Source organism: Symphodus melops (assembly GCF_947650265.1).
Source record: "Symphodus melops genome assembly, chromosome: 4".
NCBI classification, from domain to species: Eukaryota; Metazoa; Chordata; class Actinopteri; order Labriformes; family Labridae; genus Symphodus; species Symphodus melops.
In genome coordinates, this window is record NC_136694.1 from 10834079 (window position 1) to 10853978 (window position 19900).

Sequence of the window (19900 nt, forward strand, 5' to 3'; positions counted from 1 at the left end):
TCACTAAAGTGGCATTAGTGAGACTACATCTTAAATCTTGAGTATTTTTCCATCTTCAGGACAGCCTCAACCTGCATGAAAATAAAAACTGTGTGCAGCAAGAGTATGGCAGGTCCTCCACCCCTGCAGGCAGGAAGCTCCAAGCACAAATTGTCTGTGGGCTTCTGCCCATCAGAAACAGGAAGAACAAAGTGCAAACCAGCAATGACACCACACCCCACACACTGGGAAGATGGATTGTGTTCCTCAACACCTTTGCGATGCTGCAACAACCTCATGTAAGATCTTATCCTGCATACGACCTCACTTTGGGACAAACGTGGCATTGGCAGAGGGGACAGTATCATTTGTAATGGTAGCTGTGATGTTAGCTCATTATACGTTGTTGTAATGAGTTCAAATAAACACATTTTGGGTTTAAATCCCTAAAGAGAACACAACAATACAAACACCTGCAGCAGTGAACCACCACACACAACATTAATGCATTTTCACAGCTAATACAATCTATTGCTTCTTGGCAATACACTCCAGGCAATTTCACTTAAAGGTAAATGCATCCATCACATTTTAAATCATTTAATAAACACCCCACATGGAACACAGCATATCCTGCTTACATTCCCAACTGTAATACAAAAGTAACCAGGACAGGGCCTTTTTTCATTACAATCTAATCAGACAGACTTGCACATCATTAGGATGCACTTCACAATATAATGTCATAATTTATGGAGATAAGACAGGAAGGAGCACAGACACACATGCACTCACAGATATTTGGATCATATAGCAAGACAACACTGTTTTGTTGAGTGTATATAGAGAGTCTAATTACATAGTGAGCAGTGGCAATAAATCACCAATCTTAATCAAAGCAATACAACAGAGAGAGTCATCAATCACTGACTTCAGCACAACACAACATGAGCCTGTAGCGTCTCCTTGTCTTCCGCCTGGCAGCTCTTCTCCTTGCCTAACATGGGACACATGGCTGACACTTTATCATTAGCACAATCAACACCACTTTGGATGTCCTGACGGGGAGCCATCAAATGGCAAATGGATATGGAGATGTATGAGGCCATAAAGCTGACGGACCCTGATTCTGATGTCAATGCAAGAAGTGGTTTCATGCAATGAAAAACATTATTCTCTGTTTTCCACTGAAGAAGACACTAAATATAAGCCAGCTCCTCTGAGGTTCTGCTTCCTGGCAAGGTGTCAAATACCTGCCTGCCATGATCAAGTATTTCAAGCTGGGGGGCTTTTCAACTTGGGAATCTTCAATCTCTGCGTAGACACCTTAACTGTGGTTGGCTGTGATGGATGGTAGAGAGGGTCACGTCAAAGGCACTGTGGTGACATTCAGAACATCGCTGCTTCAGGTAGAAAAATGACAGATGGCATTTCAATAGAATCTATAAAAATGTGTCAACACTGGAAGATGCTTTGACTTGTCCTCTGCTGCCCTACTTCAGAGCATGTGTGCATTCAACAAGACTCAATGTGTCAGACCTCAGAAACAAAGCTAGAAGCTGAACCATTAAAGGATTTCTAACCTGAACTTTTGGGCACCATCCTATCTATTTAAGTGTCCCATTGTTCAAAAACCCCACAGCAATGGTCCTCATTATTATAATAACTATTTTTAAGTGTCTTGAGGGCTACACCTTCCATATTTTTTGATGAGATTTGATCACATATCCCGGCTGTTTAAATTGGGAGCAGACTGAGGAAAAATGAAAGAGGACAGGACAGATAGTGAGAGAGAGAGAGAGAGAGAGAGAGAGAGAGAGAGAGAGAGAGAGAGAGAGAGAGAGAGAGAGAGAGAGAGAGATACTGAGAAAGAGAGAGCAAGAGAGAGAGAACAAGCAAGAGTTACAGAGATAGGGCATGGATGACAGGCAGTCAGCTATGAAGGACATGGCCGCAGCAATTATTTTATCAGTTATCAGTTTTCAGAGGCTGTCATTCGGAACATTTCATTAAAAATCTGGAAAAAAAATCCATCAAAATCTTTTGATTGTTACAACTAAGGGACACTGCTGCCATATGCTCCCCCTCCCCCCACACACACATATATTACCCAAGATGTGTCCAATAATTTCAGGGTGCTAAGCAATCAGCACATAGATCAGGTGGATTTTCGGTGACCTCTGAAAAAGGTATCTCCACCATGTTTCCTTTAATATAAGAGGAGTGTCAGACACGCAGGTGGATTAATTATGTTCATGTGCCCACAGGCATGTCTCTTGAAATGCAAAGAAACCAAGTTCAGGTTTATTAATCATTCTATAATGAGAGATTAAACACCAAGATTCATTAGTACAACATGGACATACTAAATCAAATACTTGAGGGAGACGTCCTAAGTAGAGAAGTCGTTAAACTTAATTACATGATTACAGTTTTGATGTCTTATTCATGTTAAGTGCCCTGCACAGCAGTTCACAATGAAAGCAGTTCAAGGCTATACAGTAAGGTCATTTTTCTAAGTTATTACAGTACACTAAATGTAGACATACTACCACTACTGCTGCTAATATTAACACAACCAAAAGAGATGTTGTAAATAAGACAAACATGATTAACGTCTGCTTTGGAGCAGGCCTCATTTCATGAAAATGGGCCTCATTCTCTCACTCTGTCTCTCTCTGACTGTTAACTTGTTTTATAGATAATTGCTTAAGTTTTAGGGGTGAACCATACAGAGCAAAGCAATTACCATGTAATTACTAGTGGAGAATATTTAACTCTCGTTGGTGTTGTTAAATTTTCTGCTCAAGTGTCTTGCAAAAAATATTTTTTATGGCATGAAATGTAGTCAAATGTTGGATTACTATGCCAAACACAATCTTTGACCAAAATGAGTAAAATATACTCTGCATCACGTACCCAGCTGAGGACGATGTCTACATTGAACAGAGGGGAAATTCTGCCACCTACTGCGTTATTGTTGTATCTGCAGTGAATTAAGTGGCCTTTAATTATGCTGCATTCAAAACTATCGGATCTATTGAAAGCAAATCAAGCTGTGTGGCTATTTGTAATAATTATTTCATAAACGAGATCTTACTCATGTCCTACCTGCAAAACAAGACAGCTTTATTGATCTTTAATGTTTTTTTTCTCCAAACCTACCTCTGTGCTTGGGCGCGTTTCATTATCATTACCATTGAAAAACTCCCCTTTCCTACCGCTAACATCGGTCTTTAAAGGTACATTTAGTAACCAAACATGGCGGGCGCGGATGAGCCGTAAGTAGCAGCCGAAGAAACAAGCAAGAAACAGTCATTAACTGCCCGAAAAGATGCTTTCAAATCTCCTTAACCTAAGAAAGCAGAGCATGAATGAACCTTCTTTTATTCTCTCTTTTTAGGGAGAAGAAAAGAAGGAGAGTAGTGGAGCTGACTGAGAAGTTAGTGATGAATTGCTAAAGGTTTGAGGTTACATGACAGAGAAAGGTTAACGTAAGCTAGCTGAAGAAGCTAAGTAACCTCATAGTGGTTGTTCACAACACACTGAGATATAGTAGGGGACACAACCCCTGCTAGTTGTACAGGTACAGGTTTTCATTAAAGACCAAGTGTTGACATTACTCTCTGTGTAAAGATTACGATACCTTCTCACGGTTGACATGTTAGCTGTTTACTTAGCCTAGCCTTCAGGAGCTGTCCAGGTGAGACAGTAGCTCTGTAGTCATAACAGAGAGTCACCTGTCACACATATCACAATGTGTTCAAGGTATGATCAAACATCAGGGATCTATGTTTGTTAGAGCAGAAGCTGATCCATTATAAAGAGCAGGACAAACTAAAGTGAATGTATGGACAGAAGTCCATTGTTTAGGTTATTGCTGATTCTGCTGTAAACTGTGAATATTATCCTTACTGTATGACAGCCTGTGTGGCATTATAGAGTTTGCTGTTAGTTTTTTATTTTTTTTGCATCATTTCAACTAACTTACAGTATTTTCTTTGCATCATCTAAACATTAAGTATGCACGCCACCTGCCATTGATGCATTGAAACAATCACAGATGACTCGTCCTAAATGTATGTTTTTGTCTTCAGGATGGTGGTTGATGGATTTTGTGGCCGGACCTGTGAGTTGGAGGGCCAATGGAACCACATCAAAAAGTTTCTGGAAAGGTCGGGGCCCTTCACGCATCCTGACTTTGAACCTAGTACAGAGGTAACAGATACATCGGATTCATCGATGAGAGACTTTTTATTTTTTGTCATTCGATCGGTGGTGTTTTATTTCTCTAATATCACGCTTCCTCATGCACTCACAACAGTCATTGCAGTTTATGCTGGAAACCTGCAAAATCCTTGTGATTGGTGCTGGTGGTCTGGGGTGTGAGCTGCTAAAAGACCTGGTATGATCGCCAATATTGTCAATATTAGATAAGGTATAATTTTTGCTTTTCTTAATGGCTATTACATTTTTCTTTTTCTTTGTTTTGTTTTACTCAGGCTTTATCAGGCTTTCGAAACATTCAGGTTGTGGACATGGATACAATTGATGTCTCAAACTTGAATCGTCAGTTCCTCTTTAGGTCAGTAAAATTAATTCATAAATTAAATGTGCATTTCTGACCCTTTAAATCAGTATGTTTGTTATATAAGGAAGCAGATATATTGACTTGATGAGTTTGTTCAACAGGCCAAAAGATGTGGGTCGGCCCAAGGCGAATGTTGCTGCAGATTTTATCAACAGTCGCATACCCGGATGCTGTGTTGTTCCGTATCCTTTTAGTGCAAACACATGCTTCAGTTTTGAATGCGTGGTATGAAATGAAAATGCCCAAACCACAATTTTCAATCAAAATGTTGAAAACAGCAAGACATATCAAGAGTCACAATTTAGTGACTTTAGCGGTGAGATCCGAACCAATGTGGGGCATTCTATAGTTTCAGTCCTCCGGATGTCCTTCTCTGTCTGCTATCCTATCTTTAAAAAAACAAACTTTAAAAAGCCCTGAATCACAATGTGGACACGAGAGCTTTCTGTCCAACCATGAACTTCTCCTTAATGCCTCCGTGCAGACATTTTAAGAAAATTCAAGACTTTGATGAAACATTCTACAGACGTGAGTACGAGTGAGGATGTTTCATTTGCATCTTTCTAACTCTGTGGTTGGAAGGGGTCGAAGATTCAGTCAGCTTTGACTGCTACTTAAAATGACACTCTTGACCTCTTGGAAGCAGATGAATGTTTGGCAGCACTTTGAGCCCACAACAAATAAACAATAAAGTGTCTTGTGTTGTCTACATAATCACATTAACACGATTTATTCAAACCTCCTCTGCTTGGACTGACTTAATGCATCTGTCTTTTAGAATTTCACATAATCGTCTGTGGACTGGACTCTGTCATCGCCAGGCGGTGGATGAATGGTATGCTGGTAAGTTGTGTTGACTGCAACTGTTGTCACAGTCGTAATTATTATTTTTTTTTTAAGTCGGATCTGTTTGGGAACTTTGCATTGCATAATACTTACACCTCAAAGTGATGCAGTTGCAACAAACATGTCATGCAATCCAGTGCGACCCCGTGTGTCTTTCTGTGCAGCTGTCTCTGCTTGTGTACGAGGATGGTGTCTTGGATCCAGGTTCCATCATTCCTCTGATTGATGGCGGGACAGAAGGCTTTAAAGGCAATGCCAGAGTCATTCTTCCAGGCATGTCTGCCTGCATTGACTGTACCCTTGAGCTTTACCCTCCTCAGGTAAGACAGCTTTTTTTTTTCTCTATAAATTATGTTTAAAATCCCACGTAAAGTGGATGTGTCAGTCCTAAAACGCACGTGCCGTTGCAGGTTAACTTCCCCATGTGTACAATAGCCTCCATGCCTCGTTTGCCAGAACATTGCGTCGAGTACGCTCGGATGCTGCTGTGGCCGAAAGAGAAACCATTTGGGGGTATGAAACCTCATTGGAGTTGAAGATAATTTTGTTGTTGCTTTTTAAGTTTACAGTTATCCTTCAATATCAACACAGCATCTTTGAAAGGAGGTTTCATGTATGCGTTTATTTAGATGGTGTGGTCCTCGATGGGGACGACCCAGCACACATCCAGTGGGTGTACCAGAGATCTTTGGAGAGGGCAGCAGAGTTCAACATTACAGGCGTCACGTACAGACTTACACAGGGTGAGCACATCGATCTGTCACTAATAAAAGCTTTCTTTATTTGAGCTCCACTCGGATATGAGCCAAACTGCATAAGACCGACTGAGCTTTTGCTATAACATTTTTTTTTTTAAGTCTGGAATCTTAGACTGTGACCTAAATATAATTACATTCAAGTATAATGACCAATGATTCCCTCTAAGATATATTCCTGTTCCCTGTTTAGCAGATTGAACAAGCTTTGATTTCCACTGTTGTTCATATAAACGCACATATTTATCTTCTACGGCCTACTTATGTGTTGCAGGTGTTGTGAAGAGAATAATTCCAGCTGTTGCATCTACAAATGCTGTCATAGCTGGTAAGTTTCATGAACCGAATAAAAAAAATTAAAAAAAAGGCGCCCAAGGAAAGACACGACACAAGAGTTAAACATTTACTTTACATTTGCTTTGTTTTCTTGATCTGATCCAGCTGCTTGTGCCACTGAGGTTTTCAAAATAGCAACAAGGTGAGTTTGCATGCTCTGCTTCTTGGCTAAGCCCACAAAGTGAACAACTGTTTACACGTGTGACTCTCACTGTTGTGTTACACTATTAACTTCTGCTTTTGCCTTTGCAGTGCCTACATACCTCTTAACAACTACATGGTGTTCAATGATGTTGACGGCCTGTACACCTACACTTTTGAAGCAGAACGGAAGGTTTGTCATGGATATTCATTTATCAGCTCGTGCTTGCATAAACAATACAATCAATGAAGTTAATTTCTATTTTTTTTTAATGAAGGAAAACTGTTCAGCCTGCAGCCAAGTTCCCCTGGACCTGAACTTTTCTCCATGTTCCAAACTCCAAGAGCTCTTGGACTACTTCACTGACAGTGCCTCCCTGTACGTAGGCCTTCCTAATAACAATCTTTAAACAATAAGTGCTCTGTACCACTGTTCTTAATTATGCTGAAGGTCCTATTTGCTTAATATTGTTCTACAACAACCAAATATCTTCTTTTTTCAGACAAATGAAATCCCCTGCCATAACAGCAACAGTGGAAGGAAAAAACAAAACACTATATTTACAGGTGATTAGCCTTTCATTTATTTTCAGTTCATGATTAAGAAATGTGTCCTGATGAAATAAAGTGATCATGCGAGTTTTGGTGTGAGCTGACTCTTCACCTGGTATTTTGTGTTACAGTCTGTCGCTTCCATTGAACAGAGGACGCGGCCAAATCTGTCCAAAACGCTGAAGGGTGAGGTCCTTTATATTCTGATACGCTTGCCAGTATTGGCTATGCCTGTATTTGTTGGAATAAACCGAGTTGAATATCCACTCTGACTTGTGTTCTGATTTTTCCAGAGTTGGGCCTGACCGACGGTCAAGAGTTGGCTGTAGCTGATGTCACCACACCTCAGACCATGTTGTTCAGACTCTGCTTCACTACTTAGGAAAAACTCCCAACACTCCCACAATGATGTCATTCTTGTTTTTGTTTTTTTATTGCCAACTATCACCTGATGCAGGATAGTTGAAGCAGCCTAATAACTAGAAATGTTTACAGTGTACCAGGTCACAGTGTAAATGATTGTTGCTGACTTCTTTGTTTTAACGTACTCATTGACTTAAGTACACATTTTGCACTGAAAAGCCAAATCATACCTTGTGATGTTTTGGTGATACATCTTCTGCATTGATGTTTTATCTGCACTACAATCTGATGTGTGCTCTCTGCAAACAGAAAGACAAGCAGTAGTTAAACTTCTGTACTTGTTTTGGTATTGGACATTTTGAGTATTTATTTATTCGGAGCGTTATTAGTTGCAGTAACCACTGAAGCGATACATGGCCGACATTGATAATATGTGAACTGGAATAAAAAAAAATAGTTTTTTTCTTATTATGTTCCTGTGTTATTTATGTCCATGCATAACGGTACATGCCAGTCCAGCTTTAATTCCGTTTCAGTTTAAGTAGGTATGATTGGGAGGAGTTTTATTAGAAGCACTTTTTTTAGTCTATTGATCTAAAATATGGACTCAAACACTGTTATTGAGGTGCACGCACTGCAATATATACCTGTTTTCTTATATAAATTAAGTGTAGAGCAGTCGAGGATCTGATCCTGCTGACTGGAATTTCTCAGGCCCAGTCAGACCGGATCGTGACGTCATGCTGCTACGTGGAAAAGGAAGAAGCGAGTATGCTAAAGCTAGCTGCTACAAGTTGAGTGCGACCAAAACAAACGATGTCGGCGGAGTAAAGGAGCCGAAAATCTTGGATTTACCATGGAAATTATTATTTTTTGCTGGGTTGGATGCGTTTTAGACAAACCTGCATCTCTATATGACTGACTTTTAAAACATGTTGGGATATTAGGACACAGCTGACCGATTTCTCGGGTTTGTGTCTGGGATTGGTGTCCCATCTTGGCGTGATGCGTTTTGCTAACCTACAGCTTTGCTAGGCTGTAACTAGACGTCAAAGAACCCTTTTTTCTGTACCCAACACACATTTTAATTAACAACTTGTCTTGACAACGAAGATCATAATGTCAGTCCATTTGGCTGCTTAGTGTGGGTACATCGAGTTCCCTTTGAGAACAGTGAAACCCTGACTGAACTTGCTGATAGCTAGCTTGCTAGCTGTGAAGGCGAAATGAGTTGGTTCAACACATCTCACCTGTCTAGCTTCGCTAAGCAAGCTTTGACAACAGCTCAGAAGTCAATCGACCGGGTTCTGGATATCAAAGAGGAGGACCAGTGGGGTGACACAGTTGTTATGCCTTATGATGGTAAGTAATGCAAGACAAGATGATGAAAGTGTAAGCCTCCATATAAACCTTTCAGAAATACTTGACTGTTTCCATCTCCTCTCTCAGATGTTACAATACCTGAGAAGCTGTCGTTAAGTGGAGGCTGGGGGATGACTCAGTGGGAGGCACCACCTGAAGAAAAGACCACAACTCCTCCTACCTCCTCTGAGGCCATCACTACTCCTGTCACTCGCACAGTTGTGGATGAATCCGAAAACTTTTTCAGTGCCTTTTTGCCACCAGGAGACGTTCAAGTTGTCCCCAAATCCCAGGTGGTTTCGGTGCCCCCTACTAAGTCTCAAAGGCGGCCTCAGGAAAAGAAAGAGACAAACGTTGAGGCCGTGGTCCAAAAAGAAGTGGAGACTGAAGAGTCAGCGCTTGCTGATGAGAGTGCTGAGAATCCGACAGCTTTTGAGATCCAGCCCGCTGACCCTGAGTCCTCACCAGCCGCAACTTATGCAGACACTATTCTCCTTGAGCCGGTTTCTCCTGCTTGCTCGCCAAGTGATCCTGCTTGTAACGCCAATTTCAAAGAGAACACTTTAGAAACAGATGCTAGCATAAAGGAATTTGAAAACTCCGAAACAGAGGCACCACAGAATCCATCCGATCCCAAAATTGAGCAGGAAACCATAGATTCTTCCGATCCTTGTGCTGTCACTTCAGAACCTAAAAGTCCTACTCCTCCTAATCCATCACCTTCCTCTTCCTCCAAAGAAGTACTAATAGAGCAGAAAGACTCAAAGGTGGAGGACCGTCAAAGTGATACCCCTTCTCCTCCAGTCAGTGCTTTCTCCTCAGGAACCTCCACCACCAGTGACATTGAAGTGCTGGACCATGAGTCTGTGTTAAGTGAGAGCTCAGCCAGTTCCAGACAAGAAACAGGTGAGGGTAAGGCTGGCCTCCACCTCATGCAGGGCTCCTTCCAGCTTCTTTCTGCCTCCACCTGTGGAGATTTCCCCCGCCTGGAAGATTATTCCAAACTCACAGAGAGCTGCGGTTCTTCCTCAGATGCATTTGAGCGCATCGATTCCTTCAGTGTGCAGTCACTGGACAGTCGGAGCGTCAGCGAGGTAAACTCAGATGATGACATCCCCGGCAGCCGGACACTGGCGTCTGTCACTGCAGGCCCCGTCCCTCTGACCGTGTCGTCGGCTGTGTGCGAAAAGACAGACGACGGATCGGCGGAGAAGGTAGGAGAGGGCAAAGACGAGGAGGAAGACGGCTTCACTGAGTCAATGAGGGAGCAGTCGCTGGATGAGATGGAGGAAAGTGGACGGAGCGCGACGCCTGTGAATAGTGAACAACCGGAAGAGTTGACAGAACAGGAGTCTGAGCTGAATGTCACACTGTCTGCTGCTCCCTGCACAGCTGGAGATAAGATCATCCCACCGATCACTGAAGACATGAAAGGTTTCTCAACTGCTCAGATTTTGGAGCTTCAAAAGGTAGCATTTGTTCCTCTCAGTCTTGAAGTATCACGTGTAGCATTTTATGTTCATCCGATACATTAAATATCAACACATCTACACAAGTCCTGAAGGATGGTGTGTGTATTTGCAAACGCTTTGATAAGCAAATCTTAATCTGTCGAGGACAAAGTACAAACGACTGTACGTTGATCAGTATAAAATAACACGTCAAATCTATTCAACATTCACGTTTACGTCTCGACATGAATGACAGTAAAATGTACACTGAAGAAATGCTTCCAAAGCAACTCAGTACTTTGCGAAGCCTTCTTTAAAATGTAAAATCCGTGAGATCCTTTTCAGTATTTCCATGTCAATTTGAATTTGTTCAAGCCAGTCAGCTGGAGCAACTCGTGTGTTTGTTTTCTGATTGTTTCCGTCTCTGCCATGTGTTTAAAGTCATCGGACACAAAGTTAAGGTGTTTTTTTTTTTTTTTTAAGTTTCAGTCATCACTTGTTACTTTATTCCATCTCTACTGCACCGCATTGCTTTTCTTATGAACGAGTCGGCATGTTTTCAGTCCTCTCATGCTCGTCAACACAGAAATATCCTGTGGACATTTTTCCCCCCCCTAGGTCATTGATGAACTGTCGGGGCGCCTTGAGAAGAGAGAATCCCAGCTGCTGGCAGTCAGCAAAGACAAAGCCAGGTTGGAGGAAGAGTGCGACAACCTTAAAGAGTGAGTTTGTCCATGAATATGTCAAGCTAAAGGTCCAGCTCCAGACTTCAAAGTAAATCAGTGTTTTTTTTGTTTTTTTCATGAAGTTGTTGTTGAAAGAAGTTGCTTGTGTCGCCTTTGCCTCGATGCTCTATACAATTTGACGATGAGCTCTTAAACCAGTGTTTCCGTTCCTCCTCAAGTGAAGTGCTAACCTTGAAGGAGGAGAGCTCCACCGTTCAGTCCCTGAAGGAGGAGTTCACCCAGCGCATCGCAGACACAGAGAGGAAGGCTCAGCTGGCCTGCAAAGAAAGAGACATCGCCAAGAAGGTAACATTTTAGTCATCCTGGACCAGGTGTTCCCAAACTGTGGCAGGCCAAGAACCCCCACTTAACATTAGTGAATAGCATGGACTTTTATTGACAGTGAACAGTACGTTCTAGAGGGTCCTCCTGGGACGTTGTGGAACACCTTAAACATCAACTCATATTTATCTACTTGGACGTTAAAGATACAGAGACTGACAGTGTCTTAAGTGCTGGTGTCAAGAATGAAATGTTTCGGTCGCACAGGAAATCAAGGGCTTGAGAGAAGAGCTTTCTACGAGACTCAACTCGAGTGATACGATGGAGATCATCAGAGAAAAAGAAGAGCAGATCAGAGGCCTGCTGGAAGAAGGTAACACTGATTGTTGTCGCTGAATATCATTCTTCAACGTCAACCCTGCCAATTTCATCCTGGACAGCTTTTTAAAAAAATTTTTTTTATAAACTCTGTTGTAGTCTAAGCCTTACGTAGTACTTCAGCTAATTTGACCTTTTTTTGACTAATTTGACAGATGTTTTAAAGTGCAGGCTTTGTGATCGTGAATTAAATACAAGGTACACATACAAAACAAGGTTCAGGCATAGCAGGTGTCCTTTAAATATCTGTTAGTCGATTTATTTGAAGTTTGCTGAGCAGGCGTTTTATCTCTGTCATGTTTTAGGTGAAAAGCTGTCTAAGCAGCAGCTGCAGCACAGCAACATCATCAAGAAGCTGCGTGTGAAGGAGAAGGAGAGCGACACGAAGATCACCAAGCAACAGAAGAAAATCAGGGAGCTGGACGAGGAGCTCAGACAGCTGCAGCAGGTTCGACCTTGGTTTGTTTTTGGTGCCCTGTTACGAATGTAAATATTAACATATTAACTTCCTCTTCTGATTGTGATGTTTGACTAAGGCATGGTTTATATTGTATAATATAATAATATTGGTGTATAATATAATATTGGTTCTAGAGGTTATGGGTTCGGTAAATTCCTATTGTTTTATCCAAAGAAGACTGAAGTTCCTGCATGTATTTATATTCTTCTTTTTTTATTGTAAGCGCTGCAGTAATGGAGCTCTGAAGTCTTTTCTCAGGTGAATCAGGATGTTAAATTTACACCAACTATTCCATTCCTTTGAAGTAGAAAACGAGCTCACCAGATGAGAATGGATTTAAAAATGAGTCTAATTCTCAAACTTCAGTCTTCTTCACATTGTCTAAAATGTTGCGCACACATTTCCCCGTCTGAAATGGAGAACCCGCCTGTGCCAGAATTAGAGACTTCTAAATACACACATTGGAACCTTGTTGTTGCTGCTTCTGATGCTAGTTTTTCGAAAGGATAACAGTCGGTTTGTGGGTTTGACGCGACGATTGATGGAGTCGGCCGGTTTATGACAAAGTCACTTCGTGGTCTTTATTGTTTAAGTATCGTTTGAGCTAAAAGTTTCCAGCATTAATCCTGAAATCCTTTTTTCCTGTCTTCAGAACCCTCAATGTTTGATGTTTATTGTACTCGAGGCTCCAACTCTGCACTTGGTTGATGTCTTGTAGGTTCTCGATGGGAAGGAAGAGGTTGAGAAGCAGCACAGAGAGAACATCAAGAAGCTGAACGCTGTAGTGGAGCGGCAGGAGAAGGAGCTGAGCCGGCTGCAGGCGGACTCTGAGGAGCTGCAGGAGAAGAATAGAAGCATCCAGGCTGCTCTGGACAGCTGTTACAAGTAATCACTACACCCTGCCATAACCACCCACTTTATTTCTTGTGTTTCAGAAACAAATGTATCTTTTATTCTTGGTTGTTTTGTAGTTTTAGTACCGTAAATTTCGGACTATAAGCCGCTACTTTTTGTCGCGGTTTTTAACACTGCGGCTTTTAAAACGATGCGGCTTATTTATGGATTTTTCTTGCGGGACAATGAGCTTGTGCCGCAAAAACATTTGACTTCGTCACATCGGATCTTAATGTCAGTCATTTTGCGCTTCATGCACGCACCCTCATGATGGAAAACACACGGAGAAATACATATGATGCAGCTTTCAAGTTAAAGGCGATCGAGCTGGCTGTCAAAGAAGCTAACAGAGCTGCTGCACGTTAAGATGACACTGACAGCGACAACGAAAAAGAGACTGAGGAAGTGAGTAATGAAGTCATTCTGAGGCAGTGAATGGATGGACTTTTTCCTGTGAAATATATTACGGTAATCTTTTTCATCAGCCGCGTTACAGACACAGTTTGATAAAGGATTTACAGTAGGCTTCATATTTGCGGATGTTACCAGTAGTACGTATTTCATTAAAAGTTAAAAAAATGTCTTTGTGTCACGTCTTTCTGTGTAAATAGCTCTTGTTATAACGTGGACACCTGCGGCTTATAATCAAGTGCGGCTTATATATGTACAAATACATTTTTTTACCTATTTTTAGCCGGTGCGGCTTATATCCAGGTGCGCTCAATAGTCCGGAATTTACGGTAAATGTGGTGAACAGTTGAGAACCTGTCTTGTATTTTTTGCATAAAGCGTATACTTCTTCAATACATATACCCATACATCTGATCTGAAGTACAGAGCTAACTGGATCAAATGTTACTGCAGACAGAAACAGCAAAGGAAAGGCAATCAACACGTCCATTGTCTTTCTCTTGTTTCAGGGAACTGGCAGAACTACATAAAGTGAATGCCAGCAAAGCCAGTGAGGCTGAAGAAGCAGCTCTTAGCAGGGAAATCCAGGCCAAGGAGAAGCTGAGCCTGACTCTTGAGAAGGCCCAAGAGGAGGCCCGGCTGCAACAGGAGGCCCTGGCTGATCAGGTAACACGAGCTCGCTCACGCTGTCCTTACACACCAAGGAATATTTGTTTTTACTGTGTAAACTGAGCTGAACCTGCGTGTATGAGTATACTTTGCACGCTACAAAACTCTCAGTCTTCAGTTGTACGTCAAAGCTGTTGCTCGTACTCAGCTCGGTTGAAATGTTTCTTTGAATGTTTTTAGACACATTTATTTAACTTTGCACAGAGGTGAAGGGAGCTGGACCAGTGGCAGGTTTATTTCTCAGCTCCTGCTCATTTCTGTAAACACAACAGTTAAAAAGCTTTGACAAAAAACTCCTGAAGCGTTCTGATTGAGCTGCATGTGTGAATGCAAACTGACCCTGACTATTTAAAAACATTTGAAAGGCAAATACAAGACAACGTGACAAACACTTATGAATAAAGTGAGGGTTTCTTTATTTTTATTGTCTTACAGCGTGAAACAAACCCTGACACCCATGCACCCCCCTCAGGTCCTCATTATAAAGACCGTATAGGAGAACAAAGCTTAGACCAAGAAACAAACAACAGCAGAAAAGCAACAAAACCCACCAACTGAGCAAACAAAAGCAGACATAACAGAATCTAGGACACCAGCTGAAAGGCTGAGAATCAGGGTAGAGTAAGAAGAAATACACAGTGGATCAACCTGCGAGTATCTCTCCATATGGACTACACTCCCTAGATCTCTAAGCTGATGTTTTAATAGAGAGTTTCTGACTTCCACTGCACAGTGATCATGCATTTTGCTGTTAGTGTTTAAAGTGGCCTGCCCTTCAAACTTTTTAACAGCTGCTCCAAAGGTAGCGAGTAGAGGATCGGTAGTGATAGTTTGGTTGAAGGCCTTGGACAGGCTGTAAATATACCAGACCAAAACGTTTTTGGGCAAGACCAAAACTGGTGCGCAAGTGTCCTGGCCTCCAAAACTTTATCCAGAGTTTCCCCTGCCAGACCCCTAGTATTTTATTTCCACTGCACGTCAGTGAACTGATGTGAAAAAGCAGCAGGATATAATCAGGGGAATTTACTAAATAACAAAATATGAAGCGGTGGGGACATTATTCTGCAGCAATCAGTGCACGACCATAACCAGTATGGACGTCATTAAACGGCTGCATTATGACTTTTGTTTGTCTGTTTGTCAGTTCTTCTCCGCTCTTCAGTTGATACTGTAATTCACTACTGAAATATTGTCAATATAACACTGTGTGGCGAACTCTGTTGCTTGGACCACCACGTCCAAATAGGCCTGGGTCATATGACTGATGTTATCACAATAAAACAATTAATATCAGTAGATGATACCGCTGATTATCAGAATAAACGTTAAATCAAAGATTCTTTCAAATTTAAAAGTTGATTTTTCCTCCTGAGTGAAAGTTGAAGAAACCAGATTGTTAATTATGGTTGAATGATTCTTTATTGTCAAACTCTAATTTAACAGTAACATTTCACCATCATAGGCTCAGTGCACAGAGCTGTGATAGTGATAGTAACCCTTCGCCTACTGGCCCGCTGCTTACTGACGGTCCACACACAGTCTATGGTCCACACCATACACTTTTATTTACAGTAGCCTACTGTCCACACTAACACTGGTTTGGGACATTTGGTCATTTCTTTCCTTTAGTGTTTATAACGGGTCACATTGTGTCAAACAGTGAACGGTTTGTAGTGTTGCCCATTTAACTGCACTTGTCTTATGGTTAACAGATCATGTAACTCATCTTTGTCGGACTGTAAATATCCAAACTGTCTCCGAACTCCTGCAGCTGTGCGTCCTTTCTTGTTTCCTCCTGATTTCATCTGACAGGTTCAACGCTAACTTCAGTTTAGCTATTTTCATTCCGCTCCGAAAGTCTGTAAGGCCGCCTACCCTGATCCCTGCAACATGATTGGCTGTTCGACGTCTTTTTCTCCTTCTTTTTAATGTCGGGTGGCAACTAGCGTTCGTTGCGCATTAGCGCCGCCTGTTTCCCAGTGGTTGGACAGTGTAATTACAGGTTAAATTCTATCTAACTTTTATCGAAAATATTTTATAAATATTGTAAGAAAAATTACATTACAATATATATCGTTATCGTTTTATCGCCTAGGAACCACTTCCACATCGGTATTTTTATGTCATGTCTCGCCTCCTGTCTCCCACTGTGTAAACAACTGGATCAAGAGAATTTCAGGGGCAGAAATTCTCCAGACATTTTCAGGAGTGCATATTTGAAAAGGGCTAATATTTTAAAAGACAGCCCTTGATTATTCCTTTAATGTTGCTTTCAGGTGGCTGATCTGAGAGTGGCTCTGCAGAGGGCTGAGCAACAGCAAGGAAGGAAAGAAGATTATTTGAGAGAGGAGATCAGTGAGCTGCAACAGGTAACATATTGTGCTTTTTGAAAGTGTGCTATTAAGCTATTTCCTTTGTAATATCAGCCAAAGTAACCATCATGATGTTTCAATTCACAATATTTTTGTCTTTAACAGAGACTACAGGAGGCAGAAACCAGGAACCAGGAACTCAGTCAGAGTGTCACATCAGCAACACGGCCCCTTCTGCGACAGATTGAGAACCTACAGGCCTCATTGGGTGGGCAGACTGCATCTTGGGAAAAACTTGAAAAGAGCATCTCTGACAGGCTTGGTGAGAGTCAAACCAACACTGAAACACAGCACTGTAAAAAGTGAACAAAAATCTTGACTCGTTTTGTGCTTTACATTAGCGGACGCCCAGGCACAGCTGGCTGTCGCTGTGCAGAAGGAGCGAGCCGCAACAGAAGAACTGTTGTCCATCAAATCCCAGCTGGCGTCTCTGGAGTCCCAGAATTCCCTACTCCGCCAGGAAAAGGCTCGAGTCCTGGCACAGCTCGATGCAGAGAAGAACAAAAGAGAGAAACTGGAGGATGATAGCAGCAGGTAACAAATTACAACTTTAAACTTAAACTAATACATCCAGTCGATATTTCCCAACTGTACTCATAATTCTTGGTACTTTTGAAAGACAGTTGGATGATTTGCTTAGTTAATGCTTGGTAAAGGTTGTTTGTTTGATTGATTTGAGGACATGGCTTTCTAATGACAATGGAGTTTCTTCTGTTCAATACAAAAATCTATTGTGAAAGAGAAGAAGGAAGCACAATTTAGACTAAAACTTTTTTTTTGTTGCATTTGGGAACATTTGTCTTCAAAGAATCTGTTAAAGATACTGTACTGTGCTTTGTGTTTGACTACTGCTGTAATGTTTCTGGCTGTAATAAAACTTGCCAAAGCATTCAGGAGAAAATCAGCCACTCGCTCTTCTCTTGTCAGGCTTATGCTTCCTGGAGTGAGCTCTGTTGTTGTTTAACAGCCAACTCTTTTGTGAGTCAGAGTGTGAAGCGTAGGCTTCGGGGGAGGGGACTTCCTCCGTGGTGAAAGCAGTCGTGCATGTAGCCGCATGCATATCTTTGGTGAGAAGGAGGGGTGGTTTCAAGGGGCCAGTGGCGCAATGGATAACGCGTCTGACTACGGATCAGAAGATTCTAGGTTCGACTCCTGGCTGGCTCGTAGCTTTTCATTTCGTGCAGAAAGGAAGGAAGAAAATCTATCTTCAGACTGCACTGCAGTGACATTCCTCCGTGTCTCGCTGTTGAACGACTATAACAGAATCTGAAAACATGATTGTTTTTCCTCATGTATTGTACTGCCCTATGCTGCTTAATATAATTGTAAGTATTATAGTGGAATATCCTTAAATGCACTTACCATGATATATAACATCATTAATAATAATAATTATTTCACACTACAGGATTTCATTTTGTTACAAGCACATCTAAGGGGATTCCACTGTTTTGATGCTTGTGACTTATTGCATGTTCTTTCATCTTAGGGAGCACGTTGAGCTGGAAAACCTGCGAGGAGAACACATTAGGATGCTCGAGGATGCCAAAAAAGAAAAGCTGCTGCTGGCCAATCAATTAGAGATGGAGAAGATGAAGGTGGAGCAAGAGAAGAAGAAGTGCTACTTAGCACAAGAGGCACTCAAGGAAAAGGTTCGAGATAGAGATACAAAATGTTAACCTGAGTCTGTTTTTTTTAAATCATTTTAAATGCAATAAGGTGTCGATACTGTTGTTTAATAGTTGAACTTTTTTTTTTTTCCAAATCAGGAGCGGAAGGCCGTGATCCACTCTGTGGAGCCTCCAGCCTCCTCCACACCATCCCTGTCCCGCTCTAGCTCCATCAGTGGGGCTGACAATGCCGGCCTGCACGCATCAGTTCTTTCCCAGGTACACGTTGAGGAAAACCTTTTGGAATTTAAAAACTACACTTAGTTAGTACATCACCGTATTTCTGTAATTTGATTGGTCCTAACAGCTCACGTTGTCCAACAGGATGATGCTTCGGATCATTCGCTCAGTACCATGACCATGTCGATGTCGATGAGTGGGACCAACCTCTACGAGGCCGCCCGGCTGTCCGGAGGTTCCAGCATCATAGAGAACCTCCAGTCTCAGCTCAAACTCAGAGAAGGAGAGATAGCACAGCTGCAGGTAGCAATTACAAAAAAACACCATTAAACTCATGCATACTGTATGTTATTCAGAAGTTTGATTCTGCTTCATGGAAAACCCAGCTGGCTAAAGATTTTCCTACAATCACCAGTCATTCACTACCTGTATCAACAGGACCAACTCTCAGCGCAGGCATCGTCCTGTGCGTCATTAAAAAGCTGATTGTGTACCAAAGATTTTAACCTTATTTTCTCTTGCTTTGAAAGCTTGAGATTTCTGCTCTCGAGAGGAGTCGTTCAGTGATGGCTGAAGAGCTTGTACGTCTTACCAATCAAAACGATGACCTGGACGAGAAGGTGAAAGAGATCCCAAATTTAAAAATTAAACTCAAGGTAAGCGCTAATCAGGGAAAACAGAATAGATGTCAGTGGAAAAGTTCTGCCTTGAGAGGAGATTGGTTTTCCCAGCCTCTTCTAATTTGTGCGGCTTTATATTTCAGGAACTGGAGCAGAGGCACAACACAATCCTTCAGATGTACGGGGAAAAGGCTGAAGAGGCCGAAGAGCTCAGACTGGACCTAGAAGATGTGAAGAATATGTACAAAACACAGATAGATGAACTGCTGAAAAACCAGAAATAAACAGTTTTGTCGTGCTATTTTAGGTACACATCCAAACAAACTGACCAATTTAGCCAGACATGAAGTGAGAGGTTAACATGGGACAGAGAGTCTACGTTTAATCACTGTGTCAGATGAAAAATAGGTTTTCTTTTAACTAATGATCACATACAATATTTAAGTTGGGATCTTGGGATTATTCATGATATACAATGTATTACTGCACAATCAGTATGAAGGATAGTCACAGTTTAAGATTCAGGTGCCCGTTTCCTATTATAGGGACTTTGCTCAAACTTCGTTATACATTTTATAAGACTGATCGTTTCACATCGTAGCTTCAAGAAAGTTTATAGAGAGGGTGAAGGCCCTTGCACTATACAAATTCATCCTTGTTTATTTCTAATTATTTTAAGAATGGCTAAAGAATTATATAATTTTATTGTACAGAAATATGTATGTTTTGTTATTTCACTCCTTAATATTCACAACATCTTGTGTAAGCCTGAGAGTAGTCTGTGATTAAAATCCTCAAGATTTGGTATCAGACATTATAAATATGTAAATGAATAAACATCTATTCGGGTGGTGGCTAGACAT

General features: G+C 41.5%; 2 protein-coding genes across 5 annotated transcripts; both read left to right on the forward strand.

Moving 5' to 3' along the window:
• The first annotated feature begins 3177 nt into the window (after positions 1-3177).
• Positions 3178-8027, forward strand: uba3 (ubiquitin-like modifier activating enzyme 3). Of its 4 annotated transcripts, XM_079341462.1 has the most exons (18): positions 3208-3260; positions 3383-3421; positions 4077-4197; positions 4304-4384; positions 4482-4564; positions 4672-4752; positions 5055-5098; positions 5349-5413; positions 5581-5736; positions 5827-5929; positions 6046-6159; positions 6446-6499; positions 6613-6649; positions 6760-6841; positions 6927-7027; positions 7152-7215; positions 7332-7386; positions 7494-8027. In XM_079341462.1, the coding sequence occupies exons 1-18, from the start codon at positions 3241-3243 to the stop codon at positions 7580-7582; spliced, it is 1389 nt and encodes a 462-aa protein (XP_079197588.1). In that variant the 5' UTR covers positions 3208-3240; the 3' UTR covers positions 7583-8027. The 4 variants fall into 4 exon arrangements, with proteins under 4 accessions (XP_079197589.1, XP_079197588.1, XP_079197587.1 ...); XM_079341463.1 differs by lacking the exon at positions 3383-3421 and having other exon boundaries at positions 3178-3260; XM_079341461.1 differs by lacking the exon at positions 3208-3260 and having other exon boundaries at positions 3269-3421.
• Positions 8028-8295: 268 nt separating this feature from the next.
• Positions 8296-19888, forward strand: tmf1 (TATA element modulatory factor 1). Its single transcript, XM_079341269.1, has 16 exons — positions 8296-8925; positions 9013-10394; positions 10995-11098; positions 11281-11407; positions 11651-11756; positions 12067-12209; positions 12940-13106; positions 14036-14192; positions 16472-16564; positions 16673-16829; positions 16909-17101; positions 18057-18219; positions 18337-18456; positions 18562-18720; positions 18948-19073; positions 19181-19888. The coding sequence occupies exons 1-16, from the start codon at positions 8790-8792 to the stop codon at positions 19319-19321; spliced, it is 3474 nt and encodes a 1157-aa protein (XP_079197395.1). The 5' UTR covers positions 8296-8789; the 3' UTR covers positions 19322-19888.
• The last annotated feature ends 12 nt before the right edge of the window (positions 19889-19900 follow it).

What these genes read in the sequence shown, in the direction of transcription:
- uba3 (XM_079341461.1), top strand. Translation starts at nt 3,354, where the DNA reads ATGAACCTTCTTTTATTCTCTCTTTTTAGGGAGAAGAAAAGAAGGAGA. An exon ending in GGTGGATGAATGGTATGCTG is followed by an intron (nt 5,414 to 5,580) that starts GTAAGTTGTGTT and finishes CTTTCTGTGCAG; the next exon opens with CTGTCTCTGCTTGTGTACGA. An exon ending in GAAAGAGAAACCATTTGGGG is followed by an intron (nt 5,930 to 6,045) that starts GTATGAAACCTC and finishes GCGTTTATTTAG; the next exon opens with ATGGTGTGGTCCTCGATGGG.
- tmf1 (XM_079341269.1), top strand. Translation starts at nt 8,790, where the DNA reads ATGAGTTGGTTCAACACATCTCACCTGTCTAGCTTCGCTAAGCAAGCT. An exon ending in GAGTGCGACAACCTTAAAGA is followed by an intron (nt 11,099 to 11,280) that starts GTGAGTTTGTCC and finishes TTCCTCCTCAAG; the next exon opens with TGAAGTGCTAACCTTGAAGG. An exon ending in CAGAGGCCTGCTGGAAGAAG is followed by an intron (nt 11,757 to 12,066) that starts GTAACACTGATT and finishes GTCATGTTTTAG; the next exon opens with GTGAAAAGCTGTCTAAGCAG.